At 34.5% G+C, this 20,073-nt stretch overlaps 1 protein-coding gene across 1 annotated transcript in view; it reads left to right on the forward strand.

Moving 5' to 3' along the window:
* Positions 1 to 20,073, forward strand: part of nonC (serine/threonine-protein kinase Smg1) — a 331,176-nt gene that overhangs the window by 49,868 nt on the left and 261,235 nt on the right. Inside the window, exons 8-11 of the mRNA XM_089106498.1 lie at positions 2,456 to 2,676; positions 5,854 to 6,017; positions 9,329 to 11,427; positions 15,673 to 16,050. Coding sequence (XP_088962624.1) covers positions 2,456 to 2,676; positions 5,854 to 6,017; positions 9,329 to 11,427; positions 15,673 to 16,050 — 2,862 coding nt within the window. The remainder of the gene's footprint in view (positions 1 to 2,455; positions 2,677 to 5,853; positions 6,018 to 9,328; positions 11,428 to 15,672; positions 16,051 to 20,073) is intronic.

Below are 20,073 nucleotides of genomic sequence, written 5' to 3' on the forward strand. Positions count from 1 at the left end.
TTCTTTTTCTGTTTTGTTTTCTGGTTTTCTAGGTTTTTTTTTGTTTTCTAGTTTTTTTTTTGTTTTCTAGGTTTTCTAGGTTTTGTTTTTTCATGATTTTTTGTTTTCTAGGTTTTTTCATGATAGTTTTCTTGGCCCAGGCGCTTAGGCTATAAGTTTCAATCGGTTTGGCTAAAAAAAATAGACTTTTTTTTAGTTGGGAGAAACGATGTTTTTTCCTTTAATCTTGTGCTATGGGGGCCTCTTGACGCAATGACTTCAGAATATAAGCTTTTTGCCAGAAATAGCAGAGTTTGGAGTCCATTTTTAGGGTGATTGAGCCCCTAAACCATTATTTTAACACTAGGTTCTTCTCGGCTCAGATATTTAAGGATGTAAGGTTGAAACTGGTTGAGAAGAACCAAGTTTTTGGCCCGTTTCTGGGATCCCCAACACCTCTTTCCTCTTAACAATATATGTGTTCTTCTTAGACAAGGGAACGATCTTTGATGACTTCTTGGCAATTGAACAATCAACATCAAAGATACAACCATTCCCCCCTTTTCCGCGATGAAATCTATTTATAAACGCTCGGTAACTTGTACAGTTTACGGTCTTTACCCCAGGGGCTGAGTAGGGGGGGGGGGTTAAAGCCTCCTTAGAGCCATATTAATTAGACTTCCCAACATTTTTGAATTGTAATTCGTAATTTTATCGGATATTGTGGGGGTAACATGAGGATGGATAGCAAAAAAAGACAAAGGGAGTGACCTTAGTTTCCCTCCAATCACTTTTGGAAGTTAAAAAGGGCACTAGAACTGCTAATCGTATGAACCCCCTCTAAAGTATCTACGACTACCCTTTCCTTTTGAAGCGGTTGGAAAAAAATTATACATTGGAGGTACTCGGCTCTTTATTATAGGCGAGGACCTTTTGACAACAAATAATGACAACAAATAATGACAACAAATAATTTGACAACAAATAATGCTTTTGACAACAAATAATGAATATGTGAAGTATTTTGGTTTTGGTCCAGTTAATATTTTTGTTTGCGATTTGATAGTCATTTTGTCCTCCAAAAACAGTTACAGTTAGATCTGGTCTTCCATCATGTACTATTCTCCTGGAGATTCCCAGAGATAATTATTAGTTAATTTATGACCGTTAGTAACTAATCAAACAGTTCGTGGTAACGAACTGTAAGTAAGGAGTGACCCGGATCAATAGTAACCGAAACTCTAAAAACAAAATTTTGATACCAGTAGATACATCAAAAGAATTGAATTTTTGATCCAATTTTTATCCAGCAAATACTTTTGTTTGGGTTGGGGATACTGTACTGAAAGGGAAGGGGGGTCGCCACTTGCAATTTGACAGTTATGTTTGTCCTCAAAAAAATAGTTACAGTTAGATCGGGTCTTCCAACATGTACTATTCTCCTGGAGATTCCTAGAGAAAATTATTAGTTAATTTATGACAGATAGTAACTAAACAAACAGTTCGTGGTAACGAACTATAAGTAAGGAGCAACTCGGATCAATAGTAACCGAAACTCTAAAAACACGAAAATGATACCAGTATATACATCAAAAGAATCGGACCTTTATGCTAATTTCAAATATATAAGTTTCATCAAGTTTAGTCTTACCCATCAAAAGTTAAGAGCCTGAAAAAATTTGCCTCATTTTCGAATAAAGGGGGAAACACACCCTAAAAGTATTAAAATATTAATGAAAAAAAAATCTTGGGGGTAAATTTCTCCCGTTCCCCCCCAATTGACGCCAATAGAGTGACTGTACCTAAACTTTGCAAGAAGGATTTTAGAACATATGAACGTTTTTCACTCAAAGAGAACATTTCGCTGTCAAATTTAGAACTTCCTAATTAACCTTATTTTAATTTCACTGCCGCCATATGGATACATTTTTATTGGTTTCCTTTTCCGTCACTATCATCGAAAATCAAATAATTTTGCAAAAAAAAAAAAAAAAAAAATCATAGAAAACAACAAGAGAAATATTAAATGTTTGAAGAATAAACGTCTCAAATCATGTTTTGTTCCAAAAACCTGTTTCCTGCAACACTTAATATAAAGGCTATAAAATTAGTGAACTTTATATTTTTTTATTTTTGTTTTTCCATTAGGAAAAACAACTCAACTGACCAACTCAACTGATCAACTGACCTCATCAACTGAACCGACCAGTTCAGTTGATGAGGTGAGGAAAACGACTTAACAGCTAAATTGCACCTAATTGGTTCTTCTGTAGGAAATTCTAAGCCAGTAAAAAAAAAGAAAATTTTTGGAGTCCCTCTGTTTATCTTTGCTATAGGTAGGGCGATGCGGGAATATTGGCCGCTGTTTCCTGGCACCCCTTCATATTTTAGTGGTGGGCCAAAAAGCTGGGCTAGTATAGGTGATTTTAATGCTTTCAATTAAAGGCAGGGCTCTAGTTGAAATTCATAATTCCAGGACATGGTTGACATTCTCGTTGGCTGGTATGTTGAGCCTAAGCAGCCTAAACACATTTGCCAGACAATTGATGAAGCACTTAACCGTATGGGGCCGTTTTGGTTAGCTGATAAACAAGCAACTATTACCCTTTTGTCACAGTTTATTGAAGATACGACAAATCTGGCAGTTATAGACACAGAATCGGATCTTGAACGTAGAAGGCTTCTGCTTTTTGTTAGGTAAGATAATTTGACGTCAATTTTGCCAAATCGAGCAACTAAGGTATTGATTTTTGGTCTTGATTTTAACTATGGTTAAAACAAGGTTAATTTCGATTTAGATGACTAGAATTAACTATGATTGGCCTTGATTTTTACTTAATTTTGGCCAAAACAAGCTATTCAGGTATTGATTTCTGGCTTTGATTTTGGCAATATAGGTATTAATTTTTTGTTATTTTTTTTATTTTTTTTTGGTACAGTAACGGTTAAATTTGGAAGTAGAAGAAGTATAGGTTTGTTTCTCGGTTATTTGATCACCAAAATATAAGTGGCAATTCACACTATCGTATGACATATGGACATTTTTGGCTTGCCCCATTTTTTTAAATTATACTTAATTTTAATGAATAGTAATTATAATTAATAATAATTATGATTAAAGAGACTCCTTAACCAGAATTATTGTTAACAAAAAATTAATAATTAGGGTTATTATTATGATTTTTTATAATAGTCCCTAAGGCATATTTGTTCCTAAAAGCGCAAGTAGTCCTACAAAATAAACGGTTAATAATGATTATTTTTAAGCTGCATTTAACCTAGTTGATTTATTTGAGGGTTCATGAAGTTATTCGCAGTGGTATCCAATTGCGCATTAGCTATAATGGAGCAGGGGCGGATCGAGGATTTTTTTTACGGGGGGGGGGGGCACAAAGCAGGTTGATCTGATAAACTTGCGTTAAGAGTAAGTTTATTTAACGCGAAATTGCATTAATTAAGTAAATTACACTACTTTAGACTACGTTAGGGGGAGGCGCTCCTTCGTCCCCTGGATCAGCCACAGTAATGGTGGAAGTCACTGGGTCTTTCTGTAGGTAGGGGAAGTGACTGAAGCATCAAAAAGGACATTAATTTTGCCCAGATTTTCTAACTTTCAATGAGCTTCAATATTAATATAGAAGGAGGAGAAAGGTGGGGAGGGGGAATTTATCCCCTATATTTTTGCTCTAAGCCTGTAGTATGATTACTACAGGATGACAGCTCCCTCTTATTGCATGTTTAAGTATAACATAAAAGATGAAATTAAATGACAACCTCCGCAGAAGGGGGAGAGGTTGTGGGAGGAGGAACCCCCTAAATAATATTTAGGGAGTTGATTACAATTCACCTAAAACTCACCTTGAAAACTGTAAAAATGATATTTGATGGTATGCACTTTATCAGGAATGTTTATCATTCTTGAAGAATTGTTATACCATATTAAACTTGAATGTAAACATCACATTTAAGAGAGCCTTGCATCAGCAGTTCGTAGTAACTAATTGTAAGTAAAGAGCAGAGCAAGGTGTTTCAATAGAAACCAAAATTAAAAAAAAATCTGAGGTTTTGATTACAATGTGTACTTGAATATAATCAACTATTTATGCTCATTCTGTACAGGTGACATTTATTTATACTGACATTTATTTATGAAATTTATTTATTTATAAATAGACACAATATTTATGCTGAATCATATAATTAATCATTTGCGCAATTTAAGAAAAAGGGTTTAAACTTTGATGATATTTTTTTTAATGTCGCCTATTATCAATGGGAACTATGATGCCACTATATAAAAAAATTATGAAATTTCTTACTTTTCAAGAGAAGGATGGTCTCGTATGCGTGTTTTTCTTTTTTTTACCCGGGTTATCATATTGGACTAGCTTTTCTAGAGAAGGATGATTACGCATGCGTGCTTTTCTTTTTTTTCCTGGGTTATCATATTGGGCCAACAATCACAGATTATTGAAAGAGGTCTCATTAAAAAGGAAACTTAAGACCCAGTGCCTTTTTTAAGTGTCAAAAATGCGCCACAACGAAGTGTTGATTTCCTGCATTTTGTCCCGTTAAACATCAACTTGGGCCCAAATCCGGCCAACATGGTTTTCCCTTGTGCCATCATATTGGACCAGCAGTTACAGATTATGTTATTGAAGGTCTAATTAAAAAGAAAACTTAAAGATCCACTCCTCCTTAAGTAACAAAAGAAACGCCTTAGCAAAGCCCTGATTTATAAAATATGTCCTGTGTAACATCAATTTCGGCCTAAATTTGGCCGAAATGCTATCGAGCGAAAATCCTGAAACCTTTTGAAAGGATATTTATGTAGTCTGCCAGGATCAGAATACTGGCGTGTGGCATAGCATTTGTCTCTAAAAATGCATTTAAGTCTATGAAAAATGAATCATTATTATGGACCATTTATCCAGTAATAGTAATGGCTATAGAGTATCACCTAGTTGAATATCAGCTATTAGTGGGAAGACCAGTGGGTTCTTTTACAGGAGGGAGTGCGTACCTAGGGCCTGAAAAACGTCGTAGGCGTTCTTCCTGAAGCTCCGGAGCTTTCCCGAGGGTGAAAGCTCCCCTTTTATTAGGGAAAAGATGGTTCATTAAAAAAATGTTATTTGTAAAGGAAATACACTACATGCGTCTTTTTTTTTCGAACAGTATTATGTAAACATTAAACTCTTGTATAAAGAGTGGAAGTTGAGGGTGTGGTAGTATTTCTCCAATTTAGGTTAATTTTGGGTATGCTATTAAATATGAACTGAAGTTGAATAACAAAAAAGTTATTCAAATGTAACTAAAGAGTGATATTAAAATTCAAAATACACTGAAATTATTCAATAAATGTGAGAAGTAGCCCCCCCCCCCGCTCCTCCAACCTCTGCTCTTTACAGTAGAGTTTGAATTTTGGTCCAAAATACTTCAAGAACCTGTGCTCAAGGAAAATAGAAATTGGAATGGGATGAAAATATTTTTCACAATTATGATTTCACAATTATAATAAATGCCTGAAGAATGTTTTGGTTATTGACGAACGTTGGCTTTAAATGATAAAAATTTACATTAAATTATTTTGACAGCTAATCGACAATTAAATAATTTGCAATTTCTCACTAAACATATTCGTTGCGCCGAAAATTGCTCCCAGTAAAGCACTAGTAAAGCTTCAGTGTAAAGAGCAGGGTTTGAGGAAAGGGCCACCCCCCCATTCTCAGAATAATATCTGTGTGTTTGAAATTTTAATGTTGATCTTTACTTTCATTAGAAATTTGTTACTTAATTTGGAACCTGAGCCATTGTAACGCAGAGTTGAGGTTGTGTTTTTTTTTAATTTTTGTCTGTTAATCGTTTTTATTTCAGGGTATTTAACACAGTGGTCAATAGCGTTATCAATAACTTGCATATGGTATCAGGAGCTGATTTCTTTGGAACACAGTTTTTAAACACTTCCATTACTAGGATGATCGATATTAGTCTGGAAATACTGTCGTGTGATACCACCGATGATGAATTACTTATCTATAGTAAGTCTATTTATAGTAATTTTATATATTAAGTCTATTTTGAATCAATTTTGTCCGTTTCCGTGCTTAGTTAGGTCTAATTCCTGCTCCCTGTTCACTGGCTTAGTTTTAGGTATTGTATGATTTCAAGTCAAATTTCTATTTCGCAGTCGTTTATTTCCGTTACACTGCTTAATTAGGTCCTGTCCCCACCCCACTGGCCCATTCCTGTCTTTAGTTCTACGGATCATGGTAAGCTTTTCAACAGAAATCAAGAATTTTGCTAAATTTTGGCCGATTTTTCAAAATTTCTGCCGAAATTTTTGCCTTCGGCGAAAAATTTACCGAATGCCAAAAAGTTAGGGGGCGCGCACTTCCACGCCCCCCCCTCGGGACGCCCCTGACTAGTTAACAACTTCTTAGGGTTGCTCTATCTCACGACCCTATGGGGAATCTCTATGTTTCTAACATCCATAACAAGCAAATACCTCCTTCTCCCTTCTTAATCTCTTAGACAAATTTATATGGGACTGCCAGGACTGCTGTACCTCGTTCCTGAATAATTAGTTCATATACTCGTCCCACTTTCCCGTCCCAGGACGTATACCGATACATTTTTCTCAGGAAATTGTGCTTTACTTGTATTGTTCTGCAGGCTCTTGCAGAACATTAATCTTCTTAATTTCAATTTTCCCTCTTTTTTGTTTTGTATTTTAGAGAAATATGGGTATGAGCATTTAAAAAAAAAACTTCCTCAGATGAAAAGTAATTAACGCTGTGTAGGGTTAATTATGAAACTCCTTAACTTAACCGTAAAAACCTTATTAAAAATAATGATTAATATAATTCTTTCATTTCTTTCAAAACTGTGTCTGAATTTGTGGAAACCTCCGGGATGCTCCAAATCTTCAGCAAGCAGTATTTGTTTAATGGTGCGGTCATCAGGGGGTCCAAAGCGTGTCCAAGCCTGCGGAGGCGATGAGCTTGATGATGCTTGAGGTTCAGTTGATGCTGCTAAAACATCGGCACACGTTGTTAACTTAACTGTAAAACCTTATTAAAAATGTTGATTAATATAATTCTTTCAATTCTGTCATAGCTATGTCGGAACTTCTGGAAACCTCCAGCTTGCTCCAAATCCTTTAAAACTAGTATCCACCAGTTTATTTGTGGCATTTTTGTAAAGATTCAGCAAGCAGTATTTGTTTAATGGTGCGGTCATCAGGGGTCCATAGCGTGTCCAAGCCTGCGGAGGCGATGAGCTTGATGATGCTTGATGTTTTGTTGATGTCGTAACCAAATTGGCGGACTTTGTTGTTGGAAATTTGAACTGACAACCTGATATGTAGGATTGAATGCTGGTAATGGTGGTCGAAAAATGTCCTGGACATGCTCCGGAGCTGCTTGGGCAGTCCAAGATTCAACACCGTTGAGTAGGACTTCTGCTGCAGGCTTATATATTGCTTGATTTTATTCTCTAGCTAATCGATTCCAGAGATGTTTGCTGACGTGTGGGAGGACTACTTGAGCTCGAGACGTTCTTATCTTGAAATCTTGATTATATCCTCGTTTGTAATCCTCCTGAGACCCCAGACGAGAGAGAGAGACCATAAAGGGTAGAGAGACCAAGGCTGTGTTGGCGCCAAGCGACTTAGTACTGCAATGAGTTATTAGTACTTCTAGTAGTATATAACTTAGAAGGGGAATTTTTGGCCTTTATGGCCAGAGCCTCGACTGAGTTCCCTGAGTCCGCCTATAATAATAATATTAGTTCTCAGCACAGACTTGGGCATAAGTTCTTACAATAGTAGCCTTAGGTTGCTACTCAACTGAGTGGTCATTGGCCATTAGCTGTTATCAATAGTACTACTACTATATAGATAACTCAAATATAGATAACTATAGATAATATATATATATATATATATATATATATATATATATATATATATATATATATATATATATATATATATAGATAGATAAATATAGATATAGAAAACTCAGAAGTACGCTAGAATTTTTGCCTGAAGATTGGTGATGTTAGAAGTCATAGATTGATAGTGGTTAATTTTTGTAAAATTTTCTTGAAACTGGGGAAAAACTAGTTTTGTCTTATTTTTGAAAAGGAAGTAAATCTTTTTTGATTAAGAATAGAGTTTCGAAATCATAAGTGAGCTTAAGTCTGTAGGTTATTCTGGTATGGAAATAGTATTCCGACTGTGTTCGAATTTTCGCGTTTCCCCGAATTGCTTGTTAATTCCAGGGAAATTCTGGGAAATCCAACAGAAATTCAGAGAAACGTTGAAACATTCGGGGATAGGGGAAGCGCCAAATTGAGGATACAATAGGCTTTCATTCAGAATACCAAAGCTTATAATAACATACGTGATGCAGCACATTTTCATCAAGTACCTTTGAGAAATTTTTGGTGTATTTGCTTGTAAATATTTATTGTTTAACTTTTTATTGATAAATTTATAATATTTTCTTCTTAATTCTCTAATTTATTTTTTTCCATTGTAAGTATTCGATTTTGTAGTTTTGATTAATAAAAAAAGAAAAATGAAATAGAAAATAACGTTAAGTGGAAAAAAATGAGTAAGGAGACTTATGGTTTACTCTAAAAAATAAAATAAATGTGTTTTTTTAAATTTATTTTTCTTGTACCCCCCTCCAGAAAAAAAAGGAACAAAAATCCTGGATGTGCCTTTAAAATTCATTTCAAATCATTTATAGTGACATTTTCTGAAGAGGGTATATCAAATCTTGTTCACAGATGTGACAAATGCCTCAATTGTCACGTTGATTATTTAGCGAATTTACCTTGATTGTATACTTTTTTTTTAATAAAACTATTGATTTTAATTCAACCGTCACTTCTATATAGCCAATCGGGGGGGGGGGAGTGTAAAAAAGCAGCCCTCGTATGGATAGGACTGATTTTTCTTAAATATATTTTATTTATTTTAAATATATTTTATCTTTCTTATCCCGCCTCCCTTACTGTCTATATGTCTATGTGTCTACCCTCCCTCCTTGTCCCTGTCTATGGCCTACCGCCAGGATTGTATTGTGTAATTTATTTCTTAAAGTAATTCAAAAAGCCCCCCCCCCAAAGAAAAAAAAACAACAAGCAATTACAAAAGATTATTGTAAAACTTAACTTTTTTTATCGGGAAGGGCCTGGGGGTCCATTTGTTTATGTTAACGCTATTGATTTTGTTTTTAAAAGAGTTTAGTAGCCCAAAATGCATAGTATTTGCCACAAAATTTCTTTCAATTTTGTTACTTTTTATTACTAGCTTTCTAAACAAATTTCTTTTTTTCAGCCAATGACACGGCAGCTGGATTGCTGCCATTTCTACAACTAAAAAGCCAAAGTTTTTCAACCCATATACTGACCTACGTTAAAAATCAGCTACCAACAATTGAAAATTTGCCGTTTTGGACTATTATCTCGTACTTACGCCTGTTTGCATCTGTAGTCACAAATATTTCAATCATAACACAAGGGGACATCCACAGTTGGTTGAGTCCCAACTCCCCCCTATTGAGTATTCGTCTTCTTCCTCATACTGAAGTCGTTAAAGCTTCCTTAACTCTATATCAATCATTGTTAAAAGTTAAGGACGTCCAAGTCTTAGAAGAAGTATATAAACTGATTCTCAATGATTTTCAAGTTAGTTTGAAGGCATTAGGCTCAACATTCAATTGGGTACAGGGTGATAGCTTCAGTGAGGGAAAGTACCTAAAAGGTAATGGAGAAGTAGTTGTCCTATTTTGTATAAATGCCCTCTCGCAGCTAGCCAGCGAGTCTAACTCACTTATTGTTATGTGGGCCTTGAAACCCTCAATATTTGAAGTGATGGACGCCATATTGCTTGACGAAAACTTAGTCAATAGCAGGCAGAGCATTCTGCTGGCTGCTGTAAAAGTCCTTAAAGCTCATTGCAGAAATCATAGTCAGTTCTTGATTAGCAGCTCTCTGATCAGTGTCAAACCCGTTGGTATGGGGGTAGTACCCAATCATTCTCCAACTTCTGAATATTTCCAGAAAATAGTTGAAACTGTGACAGCTCTTCTTATCAAATCATTACCTATGGAGACGAGACATTATTTGCTTGCTTGGAGTGTGGATATAGTTACAGCATCAGTACCGTATATAAAAAATCTGAAAGGTAATCAAGATATAGAAAAACTTGTAGACGCCACTCTTGAATCAATGAAATATAATGATAAAGGCATTGTAATGACGTTTGCTGATTTTGGGGAGGCGTTATTTCATTCAGCCGTTGTGCTTCAGGATCGTGATCAGCACAGATTAGCTGTAGAAATTGCATTACTTTTCACTGCATATCCTGATGAGGCTATACGCCGACGCTTTCATGATATTCTAGTGAGGTATCCGCCTCTTTTTCTTGAATTTACTTTTAGGCAGCTAACTACGAAATGTAGTAAAAAATACAGCCATGCTAAGAGGTTACTTCTGACAAAGGTATCATCTGTTACACTACCCACTGTTTACTTTAACTCTGTGACAATGTACATTTTGAAAGGAACTGCTATGCCAGAACAGCCTTGGCTTAGTAATATATTTTCAATTTGTCAAGAAAATTCTTTGGAAATAAAACAGAGAATATGGTGTGAAAAGAATGATGTTTTGATGACTGAATGGTCCTTGTGGGAAGCCGCAAATTATTGTATTAATAATAAGCTACGCACTCCTTTTGGCAAACCCAATGAAACGTTTATGGCCATTGAAATGGCAGTGAAATATCTCGCGTCTGAAGGTGATAGTAAATCAGATCCCTTAGCTAAAACCTTAAGTCTACTGAAACTAAACGAGCCTATCAAAGATTCATTGAGTTATAGTTGTAAAAAAAATCAAAGAGCAAGTTTTCTGGTATCGTTTGTTGATCATTTAGAGCGTGCTTTATATAATGGTTATGAAGGAACGGCGTTGGTTCTTCCACCTCCTGCAAAGGCTATTAGACTCTTTTTTCGGACAAATCGTTCAACTTGCGAAGAATGGCTCCTCCGACTCCGTCGTGTCATAGCTCCACTAGCACTTGAAGTGGGTATGTGGGAGAGTGCATATCGCCATGGTTTTTACTGGCTCCATCACATGATTTCGAAAAATTTGGAAACGCATCCTGACTTTGAGAAAGCTATTATATGCTGTGTGGAGTCATTGCGAAGAAGGAATGACTCCCTATCCATCTTGGGGCTTTATAATTGGCTTAGCTTGGGAGTGGGCTATCACTGTGATTGGATTCAAAGTATATTTTTGATTAGTTCTGGCAAATTGGAAGATGGCGTTAAAAGTATTGTGGAAGATATTAGTGTTTTAGAAGAAAGAATTAAGAATGCTAGTGAGAAGAGTCAATTGGATAAATTGGAAACCAATAAAACGTACTTGAATCAACAGGTGAGTTTATTTTCATTCCCTTGTCTCCTTAGACTACTTATTTATACGAGATGAACAAGGCAATTATGAATAGAGAAAAGAGGAGAAAAATGAAAAATCGTTGATTTCAGGAAAAAGTTGAAAATTATTATTTACAAGCATACTTTTTTTGGGTTTTTCAGGTGAAAACACGAAAAAACTGTTTGTTCTGTTTTGTTTTTGTATTTGTATATGAGCCATTCAGAAGACGAATTAGTCAAGCTCATAAATCTATTAACAGAGAAAATGAAAAGAAGAATAATTAAGAAAATAAGAAAAGCATAATAAAAAAGAATAGAATAATAATTATAGATAATAATAAATTATTGTGTTTTAATGCTATATGAACCATTCAGAAGACAAATTAGTCAAGTTCATTAACCTATCAACAGAGAAAATATAGAAAAAAATAATTAAGAAAGTAAGAATAGAATAATAAATAAATAGTATAATAATTATAGATAATAATAAATAGAATAATGAAAAATAGAATAATAAATAAATAAATAATTATGAATAGCATAATAATAAATGGCATAATAATAAATAGAATAATGAAAAAGTAAAAAAAAGAAATAAAAAGCTGGTAGTAAAATAGTTTTGATTTTGATTTACCAATCATCTAGCAGAACTAATTGTAGGGTTCTTAGGTTTTCATATGAATTTAAGAACAGTTACAACAAAACATTACATGAAAAAATTCTTTTAATTATTGCTAGAAATATTTTAAAGTATTTTTTTTTTCTGGTAAGAAAACAAAACAGAACTCTTTTTAATAAATGACCTTGACATGCATTCATTTATAAAAAAAAAAACGGTCACACAAAACAGCATATCGAAAGATTCCCTTAACAAAATGGCGGATTAAGGTACGTGTTAAAATACACCAGGATGGAAGCTCAATGCAAGACCAAATAATGCTACTCCTTAATCTGAATGATTATAAATACCCCTCCCCCTCTACCCCGAACTTACTAGTAGGAATATTTAAAACCCAAAACTCTGGCTAATCCAATATTTTGACTAAATATTCAGGTTTTGCTAAAATTTATGTTGTAGTCCCATATTTTAGTCCTAAAGTAGAAAGCTTTAACAAATCGTACATATTTATTTTGAGAATTAACTCATAATAAGAGTATGTCAAATAAAACGGCGAAGATAAATTAATTTAAAAAAGAATGTTTTCCAAAAAAATGAAAGAACGTAAAGAGCTACATTAGAACCTAAAATTAGCAGAGATAAAATCATACAGCAAGTCAAACTTAAACGCACAATGTTTATGGGGAACGAATAATTGAAATTTTAGACGGACAGAAATTAGAATGAATAATCACATCAAATTAAAAAATAACAGATGTTACCTTGAATAGATAGATGAAGCCTAAAACGAACAAAAATTAAACCAATAATCAAGTCAGACATCGGACGAGTAAAACATATCATTAATAAGTATGAAACTACCCAGTGGTGGTTCTGGCCTCTTGCACCCGGGGCCGAATCTTTATTAGCACCCCACCCCAATTCTTAATTAGCACCCCGCCCCCTCTGTCTCCCAAAAATATTCGGTACTTGTGCATTATACCCTACACAGCGTTATAGACTGTACAAGGAAATAATACAGGAAACCAGTCAAACGGGTATTTGCAATGGATAAATGGATCGCAGAGCGGGCTTTCTTTTTTCGTTTACAATATTTAAACTGTTGTTTTTTGGGGTTAAGAGGGGGGGGAAGGTACCTAGGTTAGGTTACGTATTTAATATATGCTATGTTTTACCCCCCGCCCCCTAATGTGCAAATATATGGCCCAAATTTGTTTTTAAACTGTTATATTTTCATCCTATTTTATTTCATTACCATTAACCAAACTTGACTTCTTTCGTGTGTAGGCAGTGGCGTCGTTTTGGGGTGGCAAGGGGAGCAGTTGCCCCCCCCCCCAAAAAAAAACAACAACAAATTGAAAAAAAGCTTTTATATAGCCTATGCCCCTTGACTCTCTGGATATGGAACTTTTTTGTCCCCTCAGTAAAAATGCTGGAGCTACGCCCCTGTGTGTAGGATATAATGCACAAGTACAAAATATTCATGTTAAATGTTTAACAGATTTTTCATTTATTGATAAAATTTTGCCAACTGCGTCCTCTACTTTATTTTGATAAAAATAAAATTTCAAAAGTTGTGAAATGATTATAACCTTTAGATTAATTATTTGAGAATTTGCGTCCCTAAAATCTCTGCGCCCGGGCCAAGTGTCCCCTCTCCCCTCTGTGAAATCACCACCAGGTATGGAGAGAGTTTCAAAGCTGCCAGTAGCACGGTTCGACAGAATTCCAAAAGCTGCCGACACTTTAGCAGCACAACTTGTGTTTTAAGAGGTTTTCTTTAAGCAAAAAGTATTTTTATATGTAAAAATAGTATTTCCAGCCAAAATGTGACAACAAATTTGAAAACTACCAAGCAGCATTGCTACTTTGCTACACCACTTTTTGCACGGCAGATCACCACTAAAACTATCCCTCTCCATCCATCCCCCGAACTACCATAAAGGTTAGGGTATTATTTCGCTTTATATTTAATAGATAGAAGAGATCGATCGAAAAAAAAGAGTTTTGGAACTTCGAGATTTGTGCTCGAAACTTGACTTTTTATACTAGCTTTGTAAGCTCCAAGGATAAATTATGTTTTGCCAATTATGGCAATTTTGCCGAAATTGGCACTGAAAGTAAAAGAAAGTTATAAAAATTAAACCTTGTGTTCGATATTGGGCTATTACTCTTGCGTTGTAAGTACCCACTTCAGTTTATTTTTTGCCAATTATGGCAACAATTTTGTCAAAATGCAAAAGTTGGCTCCGAAAAAATGGAGAGTTTTGGAATTTAGCGGTTTTTTCTAAAATCTGTGCTTTTATACTATCTTTGTGAGCTCCAAGTACTGATTATATTTTGCTAATTTGGGCAATTCTGGGTAAATTAGCACTGAAAGTAAAGAGAGGATTATAAAAATTAAAGGTTTGTGTTCGATATCGGGCTTTTACTCCTGCTTTGTAAATTCCAATTTCAGTTTATGTTTTGCCATTTATGGGATTTTTTTTTTGCAAAATTCAAAAGTTGGCTCCGAAGAAACGGAGCTTTGGAATTTAGAGGTTTGTGCTCAAACCTGAGCTTTGTACACTATCTTTCTAAGCTCCAAGTACAATTTATGTTTTGCCAATTATGGCGATTTTGTGGAAATCTGCACTGAAATTAAAAAGGGAGTTATAAAAATTAAACTTTGTGTTTGATATTGAATTATTACTCTTGCTTTATAAGTACCCAGTTCAGTTTATTTTTTTGCCAATTATGGCAACCATTTTGTCAAAATGCAAAAGTTGGCTCCGAAAAAACGGAGAGTTTTGGAATTTAGAGGTTTTTTTCTAAAATCTGGGCTGAGCTCCAAGTACTGATTATATCTTACCAGTTATGGCAATTTTGGGCAAATTAGCACTGAAAGTAAAGAGAGGGTTATAAAAATTAAAGGTTTGTGTTCGATATTGGGCTTTTACTCCTGCTTTGTAAAATCCAATTTCAGTTTATGTTTTGCCAATTATGGGAATTTTTTTTGTCAAAATACAAAAGTTGGCTGTGAAAACAACAGAGAGCTTCGGAATTTAGAGGCTTGTGCTCAAAACTGGACTTTTACACTAGCTTTGTAAGTTCCCAGTACACATTATGGCAATTTTGCGCAAATTGGCACTGAAAGTAAAGAGACAGTTATAAAAATTAAAGGGGCTTTTACTCCTGCTTTGTAAGTTCCAAGTTCAGTTTATGTTTTGACAATTATGGCAGCTTTTTTTTTGCAAAATACAAAAGTTGCCTCCAAAAAAACTGAAGAGTTTTGGAATTTCGAGGTTTTTTCTAAAATCTGGGCTTTCTAAAATACTAGCTTTGTGAGCTCCAAGTACTGATTATATTTTACCAGTTATGGCGATTTTGAGCAAATTAGCACTGAAAGAAAAGAGAGGGTTATAGAAATTAAAGGTTTGTGTTCGAAATTGGGCTTATACTCCTGCTTTGTAAATTTCAATTTCAGTTTATGTTTTGCCAATTATGACAACTTTTTTGGCAAAATGCAAAAGTTAGCTCCGAAAAAAAAAAACGAAAAAAAGGGCTGTGTTCGAAATTGGGCTATTACTTTTGCTTGTAATTACCAAGTTCAGAATGTATTTTACCAATGATTTCAATAATTTTTAGGTTGAACAATGTCAATACAATCTGGGATCCTGGGAAGGGATTGAGAACAAAAACTCGAATTTGTCCCATCTGGCCAAGGCGTCTCTCCTTTTCAATGCTGGGCTCTACCCTGAATGTGTAAAAGCATTAGATTCCATCAAAACAGGGTCCGCTTCATGGCGCTACTCCAATATTGAACTGGAAGTGCAAAAGGAAGTGATAAAGGCTGCCTCTCTACTTGGGGAAGGCGATACCAAGTTTAATGATGTATTAGAATCTGTGATGAAATTTGGTGAAGTTGAATTGAACAGAGAAAATTTTGATGGCTCTTTTGAAGTGTTGCATTTTCTGAAAAAGTTGGAAGGAATACATCAGCAGCAACCTGTTGTCAACTATCCGGTATTTATTGCTCTATAATCTAAGTTTTTAATTTTTGTATTTAAATTATTTTACCATTGTGTATATTTAAGTAAAATAATCTTTTAGTATGATTTCAGCTATAGGCTAGTTTATAATTAGGCTACAACAAATAAACTTAATTAAAAAAAAATACTAAAATAAATCTAGAATAACTGATAGAGGAGCTACCTGGGGAGAGAAATATCAAGTTTAATGACATATTAGAAGCTGTGATGAAATTTGCTGAAGTTGAGTTGAACAGAGAAAATTTTGATGTCTTTGTTGAAATTTGGTGAAGTTGAATTGAACCGAGAAAATTTTGATGTCTTTGATGAAATTCGGTGAAGTTGAATTGAACAGAGAAAATTTTGATGTCTTTGCTGAAATTTGGTGAAGTTGAATTGAACAGATAGAATTTTGATGTCTTTGATAAAATTTTGCTCTTTTGAGGTGTTGCATTTTTGAAGAAGTTTGAAGGAACACATCAGCAACAACCTGTTGTCAACTATCTGATATTTATAGCTCTTTAAAGAAATTTTTTTCGTTCATTTTATTTAAATTACTTCTTTTTACATATATTTAAGTAAAACTATTTTTTTTACGAATATTTAAGCTATAGTTAATAATTTGAATTTAAAACGATAAATAAAAGTTCAAATAGGGATAAAATCCTTTTAATAGACAGTGTTTTTTATAACAATGATAGAAATTCACAAAAATACCAGATATTTCGGTCACATATACAGTGACCGTCATCAGTGGTAAAACTGATATTTTTGTGAATTTCTATCATTGTTATAAAAAACACGGATTAAAAGGATTTTATCCCTATTTGAACTTTTATTTATCGTCATGGAAAGGCAGTGTGGTCTCCGAAATTATCTACGTTGAATTTAAAATAAATATCCAATAATATTCAAATAATTAAAATAAATTTAGAATAAACCATGGGGAGCTGCCTCACTACTTGAGTAAATCCGAACATCACATTAAGCCTTAGAAAAGAAAAATGAATTGTTATTCAAAAAAGTATGTCGAGATTCTTAGCAAAGTGAATCAAATAGAAGGAAAAACATAAAAAGAAATAGAACGAAAAAATAGAAACTAAATTCTAGAAAAAATTGCTGCCGGTGTATGATTTGAACGTAAGAACATTCCTTAAGTAGATCAAGTTTAAGAAAATAAGAAAAAAACAAGTTTAAGAAAATAAGAAACTTATTAGAAGTAGACCCCCAGTTATTTAACATGGAAGATAGGAATTAAATTTTGTAGTGCAACTGTCAGTGTTGCGTATGGTAAAAAATCTGTTGATTTTGGAATTAAAATCAAGTTGGTGGACTGCGTTGAGAAAAAAACAAAAAAAATATTTTTGCCAATGGGAAAAAAACAAAAACAAGACAGTTAGTCTGAGTGAGAGGCAAAGCTGGCATAAGCCTTTTTCAGAATTGTATAAAAACATGGAATAGGGGTAGTTTAAATAGTCTACCAGTTCTATGAGCCATTTGAAGGACATTGTCTGGCTAAAAAAGTTTAAAATTTTAAAAAAATTGAAAGTTTGACATTAAAAATTCAGTTTATTTTAAGTTGAATGTTGGTGGTATTTTAAGTTGAAGCTAGTCAAGTTTATTTTGAATTGAAATTCCACTTGTTTTGAAGTTAAGTCCAGATATTAAGTTGTATTTTAAAAAAGTGAGAAAAAGCTACCCGACTCTAAGAAACAGTATTTCAAGCTTCTAAATTCAAATTCATTTAATTCAAAAACAAGACAAAGCACTCGTGGGCAAAGCCCAAATATGATGTCTCTTAGTCATAAATAGCAAAATAAAGTTGTCTGATAAAACTTCGTCAGGATAAACAAACTAAGGGATAAAAACACTTGAGATTGAGAATAAAATTGTCTGATAAAACTTAGTCGGGATAAAATAAACTAAAAAATAAAAACACTAGAGATCATTGTAATATTTCACAAAGCTTGGCACAAAGCTTTTACTGTAGCGCATGGTGTTACAGTGGACTGGGGTTAGTTTCAGGCCACTTCCCTGGGGGGACGAGATCTTATAAGGACAAAAGGTGGGGGAAGGAATGATCGGTAGATGGGATGTTGAAGGAGGGAGGAGCCAAATCTTTGGCATAATTTTCCTTGGCGGGAAGAAAGGGATTCAAGTTTAAATTCCTTGAGGAAAAAGTAGTAAGGTAGAGGGGAACCGCCATAAATGATTTGTAGTGATATCTTCTGAACTCGTTCTATTTTATCAGTTTCATCCTGGGTAACGGCAAAGTGCCAAAACGGACAAGCGTATTCAACTAAGGGGCGGATGAAAGTGAATAAGATTAGTTTCAGCTGATCCTTAAGAACTCGAATTTCTTTCAGTGTTTCTTGCATTTGGATTGTGCCGTTAGCTTTTTTTTTACAATTGTCTTTGTATTCTCCCGCCATGAGAGGTCAGAAGAAATCACCACACCAATTAAAGTTATTTTTTAGCTTATTAGCTCGGAAGCGATAGTAGGTTCGAAAGACGGTTGAGTATTCTGAAGAAAAGAAAATGTTGTGACCAAGCATTTGTCTTTATTCACGACCATGTTTAGTTCAGCTGCCTCTGAGGTAACTTGGTCAATGAAACCAGCAGCATTGCTCTTCGAATCCTTAGATACGACTTCCGTTAAGGACAAGTCGTCAACGTATTTCTATCTGTCCTCCAGCTCAGCAGAACTTTCATTTATCATGAGGAGGAATCCCAGCAGCCCCATCACAGTTCCTTGTGGAATTCCACAAAAAACTGGCAGAGAAGTGGAAAATTGGTCTTTATACTTCACAGTTTGCTCTCTATTTGTTAAGAAGCTCTTGATGATTTTAATTAGAAAGCTGGTATATTTTTTTTCCGCCATTTTTTCTAAAAGGATTTTGTGATCAACAAGGTCAAATGCTTTTCTGAAATCAATTGCAATTAAATTTATCCATTTTCAAGGTTCATCCAGGTGTTTTAAATAAAATAAATTAAATTAACAAGGTAATGAACTGTGGAACACTTAAGGATGCTACCAAATTGCTTTTGATCAGTTACTTTCAAAAGATATTTTTTCAGCCATGCGGCAACAAAGCTTTCGTATATTCTGCTAAACACTGACGTAACTGTGATCGGCCGGACACCAGAGAAATCATTAGCTGCTCCTTTCATTGGAATGGGAGTAATAAACCCTTTCTTCAATTTCTTTGGAAAATATCCTGTTTTTGTTATATTATTGAAAATTATCTGAAAGGGAAATGATAATTCTTTAGCAAATGCTTTAATGAGAGCAACTGGAATGTCAAAAGGGGCAACGGAAGTTCTTTTTAACGAAGAGAGTTTACGGATTATAATTGCCGATGAAATATCAGCAATTAAATTATCATCTGAAGGAGTAGTTAAATTTACTGGAGGATCCTCGGGTGGAATAGGGGGGTAAGACTGCACAATTGAAGCAAAATGGGCATTTAAATCATTCGCGGTTTTCTCTAGAGGCTCCTCCTTCATGAAGTCAACTGGTTGAGAACTTTTGCCAGTCAGACTTTTTACTTTACTGAAAAACTGTGACGGTTTGGACTCCAAAAGATGGTCAACTTCATTTTCATAGTAATTTGCTTGTGCCTTTTTGATTTTCCATTTTATTTGGTTTGCCAACTGTTTTACTTGGTTCACTTGACCTTTTCATATTAGGTGCAATTTTTGTTTTATCAGTTGCTTTATTTTTGAATTTACGTATGGTTTATCACTAGAACAGAATTTAGTCTTACGTTCGGGAAAGCACTCGAGAAATTTTGAATTTATCTTATTATGGAATTCTTCTACTTGAGAATCCAAGTCTTTAGCTGAAGAGACCGCGACCCAGTTTTCTCCCGTCACCGAATTGCAGCAGACCATGATCAGTGATCGGCCTTGAAGTAACTTCGGTTACTGAATATTTAATTTTTACTTTTTCCAAGGGGTTCCACTGTAACATATAACAATCACTTCCACCAAGTGGCGCTAGATTACTTGGATTCAG

The sequence above is a fragment of the Artemia sp. Qi Xiang Cuo genome, chromosome 20 (genome assembly GCF_049724085.1).
Source record: "Artemia sp. Qi Xiang Cuo chromosome 20, ASM4972408v1, whole genome shotgun sequence".
Classification (NCBI taxonomy): Eukaryota; Metazoa; Arthropoda; class Branchiopoda; order Anostraca; family Artemiidae; genus Artemia; species Artemia sp. Qi Xiang Cuo.